We start from the raw sequence: 18804 nt of genomic DNA on the forward strand, positions 1-18804 counted from the left end.
CAGAGCAGCCTCAGAGGTTTGGCTGATCCGGAGGGAGGCAGCACAAAGTAATACAGTAGTGCAGACCACAGCAGCTTGACTAATCTGGAGGGGAGGGGCCAGCATTTGCTGTCCCTGTCTGCAACTCACTAACACACTGCAGTGTGAAGGGTCACCAGCCAGCATGCTTCAGAAGAATTGTAACCAACAAAGAAAGAAACTGGGGCCTCCTGGAAGAAGCAAAAAAAGATGGCAAGAGGAAGCAACTACAAATAGTCCCCAGGCCCCAACCCTGAGAACACTGGCCCAGGACAGGTGAATACAAAGGAGAATGAGAACAGCAAACATGCAGTATCAGACACGGCGCCAGTGGACATAAAGAGATGTATTTGGGACCTCATAGATGAGTTCAAAAGTGAAATATTTAGCCAAGTAAAGCAAGATATAAGAAGATTAATTAAAGAGATACTAAGCACCCCTAAAGCAGACACAGACAGAAGAAAGGAGGAACTCAAACAAAGAAGAGAACCATTTGATGAAGAATATAAAAAAAAAGATAGAATACATGAAGCAGATTCAAAGAGATCACCAGGAAATTAAAAACTCTATGGAAAGATAGAAAATCATCTTGAAAGAAACTAAGGATAGATTACCCAAACTGGAGGACAATTTTGCGATGTGGGATTATGAGAGGGAAAACTTTTTAAAAATAACAAGGAAACAAGCAGTAACAATATAAAGGCTAGAAGATGACAAAAGGATCTATAACTTGAGAATAAAGAATGTGAATGAAGAAGCAGGGGTACAAACAAAGGAACTACAAAGGTTATTCACAGAAATAATTAAGGAAAACTTTCCAAACATAGGAAAAGGAAATTACATTCTGATATATGAGGCATACAGAATCCAGCCACCTACAACCAAAACAGAGCTACACACAGGCATATAATAATCAAGATCCCAGAAATTCAATATAAGAACAAATATTAAAAGCTGTTAGAGACAAAAAACAGATCACCTATAAAGGAAGGCCCATCAGAATAAGAGCAGACTTCTTGACACAAACCATCAAGTCAAGAAGAGCCTAGAGCAAAATATTCCAAGTCCTAAAAGAAACAAGATGCTTTCAAGACAAAGAGGAACTTGGGAAATTTGCAACCATCAATCCAACTCTACAGAGAATACTGCAGACATTATATATATATATAGAGAAAAGTACTAGGACTCCAGGAACAGTGGCAGAGAGGCCTCAATGAATGGAGCAGAAAACAGAATGAAGATAAGCAGACAACTGATGGCAAAAAAAGATCATAACAGAAATGAGGCAGAGAAGATTTTATTCAAAACTGATATGACTGATAGTGTCAAGTTTGAGAGTATAGGCAACTACACTGAAGATGACAAGACTCTACAATACACATTCTGGTTTGATAACTGCTGGTTTTTGAAGTTCTGTATTATATACAAAGTTGTGTTTTTATTAATACTGTTATGTACTGACATATTTAATTATACTATGTCTGATGATATAGCCAATTCTATTGGAGATAACAAGAGACAACACGGGAACTATTGGTAGAATAGTACAACAGTCTTATATGTTTATTTTGTTTCATGTGTTTATAGGAATATCTTTTGTTTTGTCTTGCTTTGTTTTGTTGTTCCCTCCAATATAGAAAGGATAGAAATACATGTTAAGACTCATGCATGTATAGAATCTGTAAACAGTTTATGAGAACTGATCATATGACACATGATGAAATGAACAGATACTCTGAAGAAAAAGAGACACTAAAGTACCCAGTGCTGATCCTGGATGGTCATAATGTGACACCCAGCAATAGTACTATTCTTTGTTCAGAGTGATATTAGCCTGCTTGGGTTTATTCATTGTCAACATAATTGAAGATATGGATAACTGCATGTATGTTTAAGTGTGTAGGACTGATAATCATATTTCTAAGTTTAGTTGAACAGAACTGGTTGCAATCTCACTGTGTGAATCCCCACTTTATATGTTCCACTTTAGTATCCTGAATAACTATTTGTCAGAAGACAAACTGTAATCATCAACTAGTGGTTTCTTACTGTTTATTTTTTTCTTTGAAATTATGTATTATTTCTACCTGTTTTCTGTTTTGTAAATTAAATTTTAAAAAAAGACTACAGTACCCAGTGCTGATCATGGAGTATGTTTAAGTGTATAGGATTGACAACCATGTTACTAAGTTTTTGTTGGACAGTTGAACAGAACTATTTGTGGCCTCGCTGTTTGAATTCCCACTTTATATGTTCCACTTTTGTATCTTGAACAACTGTTTGTAAGAGGACAGTATGTAAACATCAATTACTTTCTTACTGTTCCTTTTTTTTCTGAACGTATGTATTATTTCTACCTATTTAGTTTAGTCTTCCTTTAAAATTTTAAAAAATAACAAAATGTATTATGGTAGTCACTGTTGTTTTCCTATTATCTTGTTTTGAAGTCCTGTATTGTTTTCATTTTTTATTGGTTTTATTCTGTTGTGTTTTGTTTGATTTTATTATGCCTGATGGTATGGGCAGTTATTCTGAAAATAACAAGAGGCATTATGGTAGCCATTATTGATTTCCTTTTATATTGTTGTGAAGTTCTGTACCACATTCATTGCTTTGTTTGACTCTATTTTGTTTTATTTCATTTGGTTTTATTCTCTTCAAAATAAAAAAAAATTTAAAAATTTAAAAAAGAAATAGCACTAAGACTCAACAAATGGGGTCAAATCAAATTAAAATTTCTGCGATGCAAAGGAAAGAACCAGCAGAGTGAAAACACAACCTGAAGAATGAGAAAAAACTTGCCAGCTGTTCCTTGAACAGAAGACTAACATCTAAAATATACGGAGAACTAAAAAAAAAAATTAAGCTCCTTTCAAAGTAAATGACTCTAATAAACATGGGCAGCTGAAATGAAAAGACACTTCTCAGAAGAAATACAAAGCTAATGAATACATGAAAAAAAATGTTCAACATTACTGGTCATTACAGAAATGCAAATTAAAACAACATTGAGATTGAACCTTACTTCACAAAGAAATCAAATGATAACAAATGCTAGCTAGAATGCAAGCAGATAAAGAACACTTCTACATTGTTGATTTGGATTTTGAACTAGTACAACCTCTAGACATCAGTATGGAGATCCATAAAAAAATCTAAAACTGGAATTCCATTTGACCCAGTGATTCCTTTTCCAGGTTTCTTCCCAGAAGAATTAAAGACATCATGTTTCAGTAATACATGCATGCCCATGTTTATAGCAACACCATTCGTAGTAACTAAATCTTAAAAGCAGCCTACATGTCCATCTGTAGATAAAAGAATAATGAAAGTCTGATATTTATACACGGTGGCCATAAAAAGGATAAATGAGACATTTGTAGGAAAGTGGGAACACCCTGAGATCATAATGTTAAATGAAATGAATCAGACGGACAAGCTTAAATATCCCATGGTTTTCTAATATGGAAAAACCAAAACGTAAATAAAGAGTAAAATTAAAGGTAATAGAGAGCAGGATGATCTTTTTCACATGGGAAGGGGATCGAGAGATGGAGGAAGGAGGAAGCAGATAGACTGGCTGACAAAAAATTAAGAAATATTACGTACATGTACTAACTGTTCACTAGGATTATAATCATTATGTACCATGAACATGTATAAATAAAAAATAAACACTGAAAACATAAAACATGAAATCACTTGTCAATAAATAAATAGATAAATAGATAAAACCTGAGTACTTAGAACTGATGTTCAGGGCCAGACCTTGAAAAGGGCAGGTACCGGATGGGTGGTTAGAAGGTCAGGAGTACCCACATCACTCTGTTCCGCATACCTTCCTGGTAACTCTTCCTGAGTTTCTCGTGTCTCTTGGTCACGGCCTGAAGGTCCAGAAAAGCTTTGCAGTTTGGGTTGAGCTTAGGTCACATGCCCACCCTCACAGCTGGAAGAGGCAGGACTCACCTAAAGAGCTTCTGTAGTGGGAAGCAGGTGTCTGGGATGGTTCCCCTCTAGGTCTGCATACGCAGGAGAAGGTGATTTCCCAGAAGGAATCAAATGCCATTAGGAAGGAGAGTAGCCAAAGAGCTGCCACATGTTCATTCTAGCCTTGGCCTTCAACAGCACGAGCTTCACACAAACATGTTGATAATAACAGGAGGGATAAAAGGAGACTCACCAGAGCGTATAGGGTGGGTAAGGAAAGGAATTTAACTTGGCAATACAGCCTAGCCAGTGTGTTAACCTAGCCTCAAGAGGGCTTGGTAGGCACAGGGGTAGGGTTGGGGCTCAGTGGTAAAGCACTTACTTAGCCCTGATTTGAGGGCCAGAACTAGGGGGGGGAAGTTGCATGGTTCAGAGCCTCATAATTTGTGTTTTTTGTTTTGTTTTGTTTTCTAATCCAGGATCCCCTTAATGTGTGGTCAACCCCATCTGGAGGAGTCACGGGGGGAAGCAGTGACAGGTGGGGAATTCAGAATCTAAGGGAGAAGATGACACTCCACGTGCCGCCCTCTGTTTCCGATCCTTTGTTCCTTAGGCTCTGTCCACGTGAGAAGTCTAGAAGCTTAACAAAGGATTCGGCAGCTGTACATCCTGGGTGCAGAGGACAAGGAGTTAGCATTCTAGGACATTGTTCACTGTGTCAATTTGAGAAGGTCAGAAGTTTAACACAGTGATTCAGCGAGGGGACAGGGTTCTTAGTTTGTAACATTCTCAGCCTGTACAAGAGAAGGGCACTCAGATGGTGTGAGTGCACACCCACCCAGGGGAGCAGCCTACCTACAATAAAAGGCAAATGAGGAGGGACTGATTGCTCCTCCTTTGGAAGAGCTCCAGTTCTCGCCTTCAGCGTGGATGTCACAGACTGCTCAGCTTTGTCCCCCGGGAGTCTTCAGCCTTCCCTCTGGATCCTTCAGTGCTCCGTTGTACACCCATCTGCCTTCTGACAAGAACTTTCACAGGACACTGCGGGGAGCCCGAGCCCTCGGGCTGGACCCTTCAGCCTCCAGTGTGTAGACGCCCTCTGCACCCCACCCCCCATCTGACTTTGTGGCTGAGCATTGTAAACCAATTTCATACTTTCTTATATATTTTTCTGTCTTGTGTTTATCTATTTCTCTAGTAAACGCTGGCTAATACAGGCTCTATTAGCACAATGGCTACGGCCCCTGAATTCTCAAAGGCCTAAGAAAGTATCTGAGGCTTCAGGATTTTTAAATGCTCAACTCTGTATTTCATTCAGCATCCCTTTCATACTCCTTAGAGGCACTTCTGTACCTGAGGCTTCAGCACACCATGCATTGTTCCAAATTATGTAGTCACCCGCAAAAACTCCGAAAAAGTATGAGTGAGCTATTCAGCAAGAGTCAGAGCGATTGATTACTCAATAAAGTTCTAAGTCGAGGAAAAGTGATACAAATGTCTGAGTTCCCTGACATAGGCCAGCCTGGACTTTAGGAGCTTGCATTTTTGTACGATGGAAAGAAAACTGATCTGTAAGTCAGTTTTGTCATGAACCCACTACATGACTTCGGGCAGTCACAACCTTTTTTCCTCCACTTCCTCCTTTGTAAAATTAGGGGGGATTGACTAAATGAGCACTCAAGTTTGGTCAGTTCAGTGATCACATCAATTCTCAAGTAGATTCTTAAATAAAGGAAGTAAAGAAAGGCACAACATTAGCCTTTTTGTTCCCTAGTGCTCCACTGGAGCTCAGATACATGTAATAAAAAGCATCTCAGTCCTAAAAACCATTCTCAAATCTTAAGTTACGTAGCCTGTGATTAGTAGAATCTACTTTGCCATAATTGAACAGGGTAGTACTAGGAAAAATTATACCAAATTTCACTAAATGTACATTCATTTGAAGCTTCCCTAGGTTAACCAGACCATTAGGGCTGACATACTGCACCCATTACATAATGTGAGTACCTTCAATATCCTTCCATTTTAGGTGAACCGGCTTCCTAATCATCAGCCAAGAGCCCACTATACTTTATTTTCTTTATGGTAAGTGGCAAATATGTCTAAATTAGTTAAATTATTTTAATATGTTGTTGCTTTTAAGGATCAAAAATTTGTGATCATTCCTTCTCAGGAAGCATCCACCCACAACATGTGGACTAAATCTTCATTTTCATTTCTGTGTTTCGTTTAGGGTTCTTCCAAATGAGTTCATTTTTGTTGTAAATTTTGGATTTTTACTAAACGATGTTTGTGCTTATCTTTGGACCAAACATGTTATTCATCTTATGCCCAAAGTAGATGTTATGGTTGATATACTGTGTCAATTTGAGAAGTTAGAAGTTTAAATGACTCAGCAGGGAGCCAAGATCTTTATTTTGTAAACAGCCTCAGCCTGTGCAGAAGGAAGACAGAGGCCATGTGAGTGCTACACTCGCCCTGGGGAGACGGGCAGCCTGCTTACAACGTGAGGGAGGAAACGAGGCTCCCCCAACCCCACCCCAGCCCCGCTTTTGCTCTTGTTGTTCTTGCTTGCTTCTGCCACCCTGAAGTGTCACTCCTGTGCCCTACCACCCTTGGAGCCAAGGACTGAAACCTCCACAACCTGTGAGCTAAATAAACCTCTTCGTCCTTAATTTTGGCATCAAGTATTTTGTCTCAGCAATGAGAGAAAAGTAACCAAGATCCTGGCAACACAACTGTGGCCAGCTGCAAACCCCTCAGTGGTGAGCTCTTGGCAAGCTAAGTGATGTCCTTGTCTAACTATCTCTTGTGCATTGATCACCTGACCTCCCTTCCTCTCTTCTTCTGTGTCAAAGCTAGCACAAATCATGCTGCCGATCCACATGCTTGGAATTTGAGCAGTTTCAAAATGTGCAAACACATTGTTAGTGATGTGTTTAAACAGCATCCTTCCCGTTGGTGTTCATAATCCTTTAAACTTAGGATATGATTACTCCTTCTGGCATCACTTGAAAATATATGCAGCACAGCAGGAATTACATTTGTCAGGAAACATGACAGTTATGAATAAACAAAAATTATTTCCCATACTCACACAGCATTTTAACTTACTTTTAAGATTTATGTATCCTTTACCTCTTTTGAAAAGAATATGAAGTAATTTGCAAACTAATATATATGGTATAACTCTAATAAAATAGGAAGGAAGCCAGGATGAAAGGAAGGAAAACTTTTCCTACACAGGACAAGTCTTACAGGAAAAGATGACAAATTTGATTATACAGAAGTCTAAAAGTTCTAGGCTCAAAGGCCAAGCAATAGAACAACAGTCACCAATTATAACTGTAAAAAATTATACCCAGTTCATAGAAGACCACTCTCAAGTGTATGTTGTCCAAAGGCGATGATGACTAGGCCAGAATAAGAAGTAGAAATATAAAAATCTTGGGAAAAAGTCTCAGAGTCCACAGAAGGGACTTCAAATTGAAACAAATAAGAGAATTATAACACAATGCTATACGAACGTTTTGGTTACTTAAACCCTTTTTTCTAGTACAACTGATATTTCAGTGAACATTCTAGTACACATAGTTTTCAGAACATTCTAGTACACATAGTTTTCAGGAAATACACAAACGTTTCTGTAAGATAGATTTCTAGAAGCAAATTGAGGTAAAATTTATATGAATTTTACAAATCAACAAACACTGTCAATTAGCTCTCCTAAAATATTGCACCATATTACAGTTACCTCTGCAGAATACGAGTATGTCCACTGTCATGGTTTGAATATGATTTGTCCCTTCTGACAACTCACACTGAAACTGAATCCCTACTGTGAGAAATAACCCAACTGAAACCTTTAGAGGTTGGACCTTGAGATGTAACCAGTGGTAGACAAGGTCATTGGGTGGAGCCCTCATGATTGAATCTTAGTGGCTTTCTAAGGAGGAAAGAGATCAGACACACACACACACTGTAAGCACACTCCCTGTCTCTTGCACACCACCTCATGACTCGACCGCCAAAGTCAGACCACATGCAGCCCCTTAACCTTAGACCAGAACTGTGAGCCAAAATAAACTTTTCTTTGTATGTGGTGTTGTCTTGTGTTATTAGCAACGAAAAACAGACAAAGATATTCATTTCCCCACTAACCATGTAATTGTCATACAACCCAGCAATTGTACTCTTTGGGCATTTATCCCAGAAAAAAAATTAAAATGTACATTCACACAAAAACTTTCTAGGAATAGTCAGTAGTTTTTTCATAACAGACAAAAATTGAAACCAATTCAGTTATTCTTCAGTCATTAAGTGGTAAACAAACTATGGTAACCATATCACAGAATATCACTGGAAATTAACAAAAGGTTGGTACACGTAACTTGTATGAATCCCTTTAGAGTCATGCTCAATGAAAAAGCCAATTCCATTGGTGGTGGACACCTACATTCCCAGAATTTTGCATGTTGAGGCCAGAGAATACAGAATTTGAAGTTAGGTTACAAAGTGAAATCCTGTCTCTAAAGAAAATGAAAAGAAAAAAGACCAAAGAAAATGTTACAAACTATAGGATTCCATTTGTGTTGTATTTCTGTAATGACCAGCGTACACCAACGGAGGACAGATGAATCAGGGAAGGAGGTGTGGCTATACCAGGGTTCCTCGCCGTGAAAGAATTGCTGTTTGTCTGTCCTGTGACAGGTGACGTATGAACGTATGCATGTGAGAAATGTTGCATAAATCACACACACAGATACACACACCCAAATGAGTACAAGTAAAACTGAAGGAGAAGATAAATGGATTGTTACCAATGTCAGTATTTTAGCTCTGATATTGTACTATAATTTTACAAGATAGCACCATTGGGGGAACCTGGAGAAAAGGTACATGGGATCTTTCTGAATCATTTCTTACAACCCTATGTGTTACATACCACCATCTCACAGTAAAAAGTTTATGATTTTTAAAGAAATATAAGGTGAGGAGCCGGGGATTTAGCTCAGCGACTCAGCACCCACCTGGCAAACATGAGGTCCTGAATTTGATTCCTGGTACAAAAATAAAACCCTCACAAGGCAGATCCATAAGCCGTAACATGGACCCTGCAGAACACTTGGATTTGAGCTTGTATTCTCCTATACTGTTGCAATGGTCTATAACCAACTTGTCTACTTGGGTAGCATTTTATTTTATTTCATTTTGAGGAGAGATTCAATGTGGGGGATGAGGTGTCACTTTGTAGGCCCAACCCCCTCTAACCTGCAATTTATAATAGCCGCCCTGGTATGCGAGAAGGAGGTAGAACGGGAATGCCTGTTCTCAGTGAGCCCTCACCCTCTGGAATCTATACTGTGAGCTGGCTTTGTTTTGTAGAAGTCTTGAGGAAGTGGCTGGCCACCCTTTGTGACACTAACAACAGACAAATTAACAACATTCTTGAGCTAATGAATTTCTTCCTGGGCTAGAGAAGTTGTGAGAACTGGTTGTGATTATTTACTTCACTTAGATAGTTTTAGAATAAACATTGTAGTCTGTCACGTTGTAGCTTGCCACAAAGAATGCCTTTTCACTACTTAATTATCTGGGCTCTGTGAATTGATCGGGTTTACTATATATGAATCCTAAAATAAAGATTGTGCGTACAGTGCAGTGCAGTGCAGTGTAACGCGGTGCAGACAGCAAAGGTGTCTCTCCTGTCTTTCTTTTCCAAGCGCTGTACCCCCCGTGTCCCGACAAGGCGTGCGTGTTTACCTTGCCCGGAGTTCAGAGTGCTCTAGACACTCACGACAAGTGGCGCCCGAACAGGGACTCCGAAGGTCGCTTAGGAAGGTAAGTATAATTTTATTACGGGGAAATGGGACAATCTGCTTCCTCTCCTTTCTTAAAAATTCTTAAACATTTATTATCTATATATGGCATATCGCTCAGGTCAGCTGACTTGGATATGTGTATTGATACAATTAAAGAATATAATCCTTGGTTTCCAGATGAAGGAACTTTGGATGTAGAAGTATGGAGGAAGGCAAGGGTTAGTATAGAAAGGGCTATGCAACAGGAGGAGAAGATTCCTTTACGTTTTTGGGCTATTTGGTCGGTTGTGTACTCTTTATTAAAAGCTATGGAAGATGAACATATTGTAGAAAATCTTCAACTAGAAATTAAGCCAGTTATTCAGGAATTGCCCCTCACAGAGGAGGAGCAGAATGTAGTTCAAAATGACGCTATCGCTTTAAGTAGTGAAAAGGCGTCCAAACTAAAAGTAAAATCCACTACAGCCGACTCAGCTTTAGCTGCCGCAGCAATATCAAATTATGACAATCGCCCAATTTTACAGGCTATACAACATTTAACACAAGAGGTGAAACAACTCTCCGTTAAGCAAAACCCGCCTACAGTTCCCTCTGCACCTCCTCCATCTAACCCTAATTGGAGTAAAGCCAAGCTAGCTTTGGCTGATCTACCAAAATTAGGGGATTCTGATGAGGAAAAGCCTGCCTTTGCTTTCCCTGTAATCAGACCTCAGCCAATAGATGGAGAGGCAGTTCCCCCTAGATGGGAAGCATTTAATATGGATGATTTAGCAAAATTAAAAAAGGCTGTAACCCTTTATGGCCCTCAGGCTCATTACACTAGAGAATTAATAACATCGGTAGCAGATCACTATGGTAATCTTGCTCCTTATGATTGGAAAGCCTTGGCCAAAATTCTTTTAAAGGAGCCAGAATATTTACAGTGGCACATGTGGTTTATGGAAGGTTGTGCGAAAAAGGCAAGACAAAAATGCTAATATAGTGATAGAAATGTTTTAGAAGATATTTTAAAAACTTTACCTCAATATTTTTCTCCGTTTGGACTTGTAATAGCACAGGATAAAATTCAAAAGGAAGAAGTTAGTCATTATTTGGGATATATTCTTACTAGACAAAAGGTGATTCCACAAAAAATGTCTATTAGGAGAGATAAGTTATCCACTTTAAATGATTTTCAAAAATTATTAGGGGATATTAATTGGCTTCGTCCCACACTAGGTATTCCTACCCATGCATTACAGCATTTGTTTGCTACTCTACAGGGCTCTTCAGATCCATCCAGCCCTCGTTCTTTAACAACAAAAGCCGAGCAAGAATTACAGTTTGTAGAACAACGAATTAAGGATGCATTTTTAATTAGGATTGATCCTAAATTGCCTCTAACTTTATATATTATTAATACTTTTCAATATCCCTCTGCAGTTTTAGGTCAAAATGCTATGCCAGTAGAATGGGTATTCACTAAAACTAAGCAATCTAAAAATGTTATGCCTTATATTGACATGGTTGCAGCTTTAATTATAAATGGTAGAGCTCGTTCTATAACTTTGATAGGAGAAGATATAAACAATATAGTTATCCCTTTAACTAAGGAACAATGGGAATATTTGTTGTCAATTACTGAAACCTTACAAATTGCTTTAGCAGATTTCATGGGAACTTTTTCATATCATTTTCCTAAAAGTAAATTATGAGATTTTTTTAGACGTCAACAATTTGTGGTTAATACCTTATTAGCTGTACAGCCAATTCCACAAGCTTTGACTATATTTACAGATGGATCTAAAAATAAAGCTGCATATTGGACTCAAAAATCTTACTGGGTACGTCAGACAAATTTTAACTCTATACAACAAAATAAACTTTTTGCTATATTACAAGTGTTTTTAGATTTTCATAACCAACCTATTAATATTATAGCCGATTCGGCCTATTCTGTTAGAGTAGTGACAAATATCTATTCAGCTGTGTTATATTCTAATAAGCCTGCTTTATTGTCTTTATTTCAAAATTTACAAATACATGTTCAAAAAAGAAATCATTCTTATTTTATTACTCATTTACGTTCTCATTCTCAGTTACCCAGACCATTAGTATCAGGTAACAATACAGTGGATTCCTTAGTTATGTTCACCACACCCGTTGAAAAACATCAATTTAATCATGCAAATGCAGGACATTTGCATCTTAAATATAAGATACCTTTTACAAAAGCTAAACAGATTGTAAAAGCCTGCCCTATTTGTAGACCATTACATTTAAGAATTATTCCCGCAGGTGTCAACCCTCGAGGAACTCAACCTAATAAATTATGGCAAATGGATATTACACATGTACCTTCTTTTGGTCGGCTTTCTTATGTACATGTAGTTATTGATACCTATTCTTCATTTCTATGGGCTACTGCTCAACAGGGAGAATCCACTAAAAATGTTATTGTACATTTATTGGAGACTTTTACAGTTATGGGAATTCCTTCTAAAATCAAAACAGATAATGGACCTGCTTATACTAGCAAAACATTTAAACAATTTTGTGATCTCCATAATATTATTCATATTACAGGGATTGAATATAACCCCCAGGGTCAAGCTATTGTTAAAAGAGCACATGGCACTCTTAAGTTGCAAATTAAAAAATTAAAAAGGAGGAGTCAGGAGGATATTCAGATACCAATACTGTTTAAATTGCAAAACAGTCCAAAAACATTACTGCATCAAGCATTGTTTATTTTAAATTTTCTCAATTTACCACAAGGTGAAATATTAACAAGAGCTAAAAAACATTTTGAACAGCAACAACAGCCTTTTGTGATTAATGAACCTATTTGGACTAAAACAGCTCCAGAGGCTGAATGGGAGAGGGGCACATTGCTCTATAGGGGGAAAGGTTTTGGTTATATCTCCACAGAAAATAGAATTCAGCAGTGGGTCCCTGGACGTTGGATCAGGACCCGCGTCTCCAGATCCTGTTCACCAGCCCCGGAGACAACTCCCCAAGGAACCGGAACCGTGCCTTCAGAAGCGAGCGCAAAACCAGCTAGAAGCTGAGGATGCTGAGTTTGTTCCTATCGCAGCCATGGCCAGATTACAGCTAAGAAAATCCCGCCGCTCACAGCGACCAAATTTAAATCCCCTCCCTACATGGGGACAATTAAAGAAATTGACCATAGAAGGGCAACGGCTTGTCCTTCAAGCAGGAAAGCCTTTAAACCCTAAAAACTTGTTTTTAGCTTTATGTGCCTTGCTCACTGTTGCGTCGGGGACTGAGGTACCTCCACATTCGTACTGGGCATATATTCCAAACCCCCCTTTATTAAAACCTGTAAAATGGGAAACTAGTGATATTTTACTTTATACCACACCTAGAGAAATTTTGTCAGCACCGTGGGCTGATTTAACCCCCCACAATCAAGATGATGGGACACTATTCAATTTTACTTATTATGGTAATCAAAGGCCTATTTGCATTGGGGAACCGCCTTGCATCCCTCTGGGATGGCAGTATTGGATTCAACATAGAATAAAAGCAGGCAACAAAAGGACAAGGCTTCAAGCCTTGGCTGCTCAAACCTTTAATGTTACCTAGAAAAATTTAACAGCACCTGATACAAATACATTTCCTGTATGCCCTAAATTCACTTATAAAAATATTTCTTATAATCCCATAATTTGACAACTATATATGGGAAAATTTGCTAAAAATATTGATGGGTATATTATTTGGGGACCATTTGGAAAATTCGTTAATAGATGTGCTAAATAGAATGAGACAAGATGTAATCTCTCTGTTGTGTATAGTCTTCCAGATCCAAAAAAAATAACTGACGGAGCTCCTATATTTCAACAAAAGACGGCTCTCTTGTGGTGGGGAGATGGTGGAATCGCTAACCCTGCTGTTGCAGCCGAAGAATACCCTCATCACCTTCAAAATCATATTTGGAAGATCCCAGCCGCTATACAACCTGTAACCTTGTACAATGTTTCATATTCAGGGACTAGTCGATCTGTATCTACTACTTATAATTTTACTAGGTTTAAAATGTATAATATTACTGTTTGTGCACCTCTACCTTATGTCTTTTTAGTGGGAACTTTTAATTTTACACATTTTTCTTGTACTTGTTTAAATTGTCAATTGTTTACATGCTTAAATAGCACACTAAATTTCACTAAGCCTTATACAGTTATGCTGTTACAACAAAAAACTCATATTTGGTTGCCTATAAATTTAACTCGACCTTGGTCTCAAGACCCGGTAATTTCTGTTACTACTGAATTTTTTAAACATCTGTTAAAACGTACAAAAAGATTTATTAGAATAGTGGTTGCTGTACTGTTAAGTCTGATAACTGTAGCCTCCCTAGCAGCAGTCTCAGAAATAGCTTTACAAACCTCTTTGCAAGAAAAACATGTTATAAAATTATGGCATAAAAATTCTCATAAACTTTGGTTAACTCAGTGGCAAATAAACGCCAGACTACAACAACAAATAGACCTCCTTAAACAAACAGTTAAATAGATGGGTAGAAAAATATTGGCTCTTCAGCATCAAGTGTTTTTAAAATGTGATTAAAATTCAACTACTTTCTGTATAACCCAACGACCTTATAATCAAACAAAACATAAATGGGAAATGATTAAAATGTATCTAAATGAAAACACCTCTGCCCAGGAGAAAATAAAATCTTTGCATAATCAAATTGACAAGGATTTTGCAAAGCAAAATGATGATAAATCCCTAGCACAATTCGCGCAATTGCTTGCTCAATCTTTAAAAGGATTAGATTCCAAAGGAATCTGGCAGAGCATTACCCACACTTTTAGTGACATGGGACTTAGTTTAATTATAGTTCTCATTGCCATAGTTCTTGTGTATTTTTACTGCATAAGACGAAATGCTATTAATAACCTGATCTTATGAAAATTGTTGTTAAAAAATAAAAAGAAAGAAAGTGTGGGGGATGAGGTGTCACTTTGTAGGCCCAACCCCCTCTAACCTGCAATTTACAATAGCCGCCCTGGTATGCGAGAAGGAGGTAGAACGGGAATGCCTGTTCTCAGTGAGCCCTCACCCTCTGGAATCCATACTGTGAGCTGGCTTTGTTTTGCAGAAGTCTTGAGGAAGTGGCTGGCCACCCTTTGTGACACTAACAACAGACAAATTAACAACATTCTTGAGCTAATGAATTTCTTCCTGGGCTAGAGAAGTTGTGAGAACTGGTTGTGATTATTTACTTCACTTAGATAGTTTTAGAATAAACATTGTAGTCTGTCACGTTGTAGCTTGCCACAAAGAATGCCTTTTCACTACTTAATTATCTGGGCTCTGTGAATTGATCGGGTTTACTATATATAAATCCTAAAATAAAGATTGTGCATACAGTGCAGTACAGTGCAGTATAACGCGGTGCAGACAGCAAAGGTGTCTCTCCTGTCTTTCTTTTCCAAGCGCTATACCCCCCGTGTCCCGACAAGGCGTGCGTGTTTACCTTGCCCAGAGTTCAGAGTGCTCTAGACACTCACGACAATTCAATATGCCAATAATGAAGGACAACATATTGCTTTAGAATCTGGGATAATGCGCAGTGTCTCAAGCAAGCTTAAAAAAATAAAGAGCAAAAATAGAGGGCAATGGATCTGCAGAGCACAGGCACGGAAGAGCACCCTGGGAAGAGTCTTATGGAGGAAATGAAGAGGCTGGAAAGAAGGAAGTTGGAGAGGTGTGTTTTAAACTGGATCAGTGGTGATAGCAATGACATTGTTTTAGTTTTCTATTTAGATGTGGGCAGGGGGTTCCTCTGGATCCTTCTATGGTAAGAGCCCTTAGGGAACCAGCATGGAGATCCTGCCAGTTACTAAGCATGTTTCCTCACACTGTACAACTACTACACATTCTGAGGCAGGAGGTCACAGACTCTGAGGTCTCACAGAACCCCCTTGTTAGATGAATTCATGACTCTCCCATAATCTCTGCAGCCCCTACCTGAAAATGGTTCAGAGGGCCTTTTGGGTCTGTATGGGTTGTTACAATAATCTCAGTACCTAACAGCCCTCAAAACAGCTATTTCTCTTTCCCCAGCCCCCACGGGCACTGATAAACGGTCCCTTTTCCCTTCAACCTTGGGTCAAGTTACAAATCCTCTCCTCCAGGAGTTCTGCATCTGGTAGCTGGACAAGAGACCATGAATTCTCCTTATGAAGATGCAAGTTGGATGGCAGAGCTAGAATTTTCCTGCTTGTATGTAAAAAGAAGTGACTTAGTAAGCTAACTCAGCAAGCTGTCCCATTCAGCTCACTTCTGGGGATCTGGTGCTCAGTTAGCCACTGCCAGAAATACACGCGCATAAAACGCTGATTCTCTCACGGCTCCCAGGTCTTACTAAGGAAATTACATTTACCTTGTCTGTGCTGCTCCCACTGAAACTAGGGAGACCATTTCCTCCGCAGCAGCATCACCACCATCTCAGCCATCAGAGGAGTCACTGCAGAGCTCTTTGGGCCCCAGTTTCCCTCTTAACAATGCATTTTTCCTGCCTTGGTGAAACGCTCTTCATGTGCTGCAGGGTAGACAGTTGGTAATGGTTAAAAAGGCTGCGAGTCATAGCTCTATTCCAGCATTCCCACTTCTCTGAGCCTCCTAGATCCTTCCTCTCCTGGAGCCTTGCTGCCCAAAGTATGAGTTCACACACTAGCAGCGTCTTGGTGTCACCCAGGAACACGGGAGAAGGTTGTGCTCAGACTCCGACCCAGAGCTGCCAAATCAGACTCTGCACTTTAGCAAGACCCCCAAGTGACTTTAAGCACAGTAATGTTTGCTTCACAGCTGTGGTTCCCAAACTTTAAAGTACATTATATTGATTTTAAAAGCACAGAGTCCTGAGTCTCATCGCCAGAGTCTGAAGTTAGTAAAAGGGTGCAGTTTGAGAATTTACATTTCTGACATGTTCCGAGGTGACAACCATGCTGATAATCCAGAGACCTCTCTGTAAAAATCACTCTTCCATCCTATGCCAGAGAAGTTACAGAATTTTAATCCAAATACCACAGGTCATCATCGACTCCTGAATCTGATTAGCCATTCTAACAAATTAAAAACACAATTCCCTGGTATTTGCACTAATCAGGGTTGACAAGGGGAAAAGTTTAATACAGACACATAATTTATAGGATTATTTTATAATATAATATATTATTTTATAATAAAAAAATCAAATGCAGAAGAGTGCGGGAAACCTGTCCAAGGACCCAAAGAATCCAGCTGAGGTCCTGGATTCCATGGCAAAGTCCTGCATGAGTCCAGCAGAAGATCCAGAGCCCACAGCAGTGTCCTCCACAAATCCAGCTGGAGGTCTAGAGCCCACTACTACAATGTCTCATGTAAGTCTGTTTCATAGATCTGTGCTGAGAAGCCCAAAGGTCAGTGGTGAAAGCTAGAAAATCTGCACCAGAGAAATGAAGGATCTGTGCCAGCAGGCTGTAAGATCTGCACTGGAGCCAGGAAGTGATGCTCAAAGTAAGGACCAGAGCTCACCCCCAAACTTTTCAACCATCTTCAGCAACAGTGAGGACCCACCTCCTCCGATGAGAACAGCCAAGTTCGTACCAGGAAAGCCAGCACGACAGACTTCTCCAGGAGAATCAACAGCACACTCTCTTCCCCTCCAACTTCTCTTTCTATGCTGCTGGCAACATTCCTCAGGTGTGTCCTCACACCCGGCACCATGTACAAACTGACCATTGTTAATCCACCACGCCCTGAACCCTTGATGATGGACCATGTCCATTAACTCAGCCTATGGAGTCTTTTGTATCATCCTGCATGGTTTATACTTTTACATTTCTCCCCTACATGTGCTTTTCTGACTTACATTTGTCATATTCTTATAAGTCTTTCAGTGTAGGCTGTTTTATTCTGAAGCAGGTCTTATATATTTCCTTTTCTGGATTGTGTTGGAAGCTAAGTCTTGTTACAAGGTGGGAGACAGAAGAGAGGGGATGGGTCTGGAGAACACACATCAGATCTTACAGTAACTGCTCCAGTTATAGCCACTGAGAAACTATTGTGCAGAAAGAGGACTCGGGGTAAGTTAGTTCCCAGCCTCCACTTGTGCCACTGGTACCTTTCATCAAGGTCAAAAGCCTTTGTCCCAGCGACTCTGCAAGTGTTGCAGTGAGGCTAGGTCTCGGTTAATAGTAAGAACTGTAGGTTGTTAAGGTCTCTCAAGGTTGCCATGGATACAGGACTCTGACAAGTGTTCTTCAGTATGTATTCATAGCTTTAAGTTTGTTTGGTTTTTATTCTTTTTTTTTTTTGTACCAGGGACCAAACTCAGGACCTCACACTTGCCAGGCAGGTGCTTATTCTGCTGAGCTAAACCTCCAGTCCTGTTTGTTTTTTGAGACAGGGTCTTACTATGTAATTCAGGCTGGCTTTGAACTCACTATGTAGCCCAGACTGGCCTTGAACTTATAGTGATCCTCCTGCTTCAGCCTCCTGGGTGCTGGGATTAGAAGCGTGTGCCACCAACCCAACCACATTATTTTAAAATTTTATTTAAAGAAAGACTAAATGGGACTGGGAATTTAGCTCAGCAGCATAAGCACTTGCCTTGCAAGCAGGTGGTCATGAGTTCAATCCCGGGTACTGATAAAAAAAAAAAAAAAAAAAGAAGAAGAAAGACTAAATGAAACAGAAAATGGGTAGAAATAATACATACTTTCAAAGAAAAAAATAAACAGTAAGAAATCACTAGTTGATGATTACAGATTGTCCTCTTACAAATAGCTATTCAAGATACTAAAGTGGAGCATATAAAGTGGGGATTCAAACAGTAAGACTGTAACCAGCTCTGTTCAACTATCCAACAAAAATTTAGAAATATGGTTATCAATCCTATACACTTAAACATACATGCAGTTATCCATATCTTCAATTATGTTGTGATTGAATAAACCCAAGCAGGCTAATATCACTCTGAACAAAGAATAATACTATTGGTGGGTTTCACATTATGACCATCCAGGATCAGCACTGG

At 39.2% G+C, this 18804-nt stretch overlaps 1 protein-coding gene across 2 annotated transcripts in view; it reads left to right on the forward strand.

The window, feature by feature from the left end:
• Window positions 1-15176, forward strand: part of LOC134477061 (uncharacterized) — a 39979-nt gene extending 24803 nt beyond the window's left edge. Inside the window, exons 2-3 of one of the 2 annotated variants that reach the window (XM_063253953.1) lie at window positions 9669-9786; window positions 12657-15176. In XM_063253953.1, the coding sequence (XP_063110023.1) occupies window positions 9669-9786; window positions 12657-13355 (817 nt within the window). In that variant the 3' untranslated portion in view covers window positions 13356-15176. Of the gene's footprint in view, window positions 1-4424; window positions 6612-9668; window positions 9787-12656 lie in introns of those variants that run through there. The other variant, XR_010048979.1, reaches the window with a different exon arrangement.
• The last annotated feature ends 3628 nt before the right edge of the window (window positions 15177-18804 follow it).

This window comes from Cavia porcellus, unplaced genomic scaffold (assembly GCF_034190915.1).
Source record: "Cavia porcellus strain 051 isolate PalLab524CR breed Dunkin Hartley unplaced genomic scaffold, mCavPor4.1 scaffold_7, whole genome shotgun sequence".
Lineage (NCBI taxonomy): Eukaryota > Metazoa > Chordata > Mammalia > Rodentia > Caviidae > Cavia > Cavia porcellus.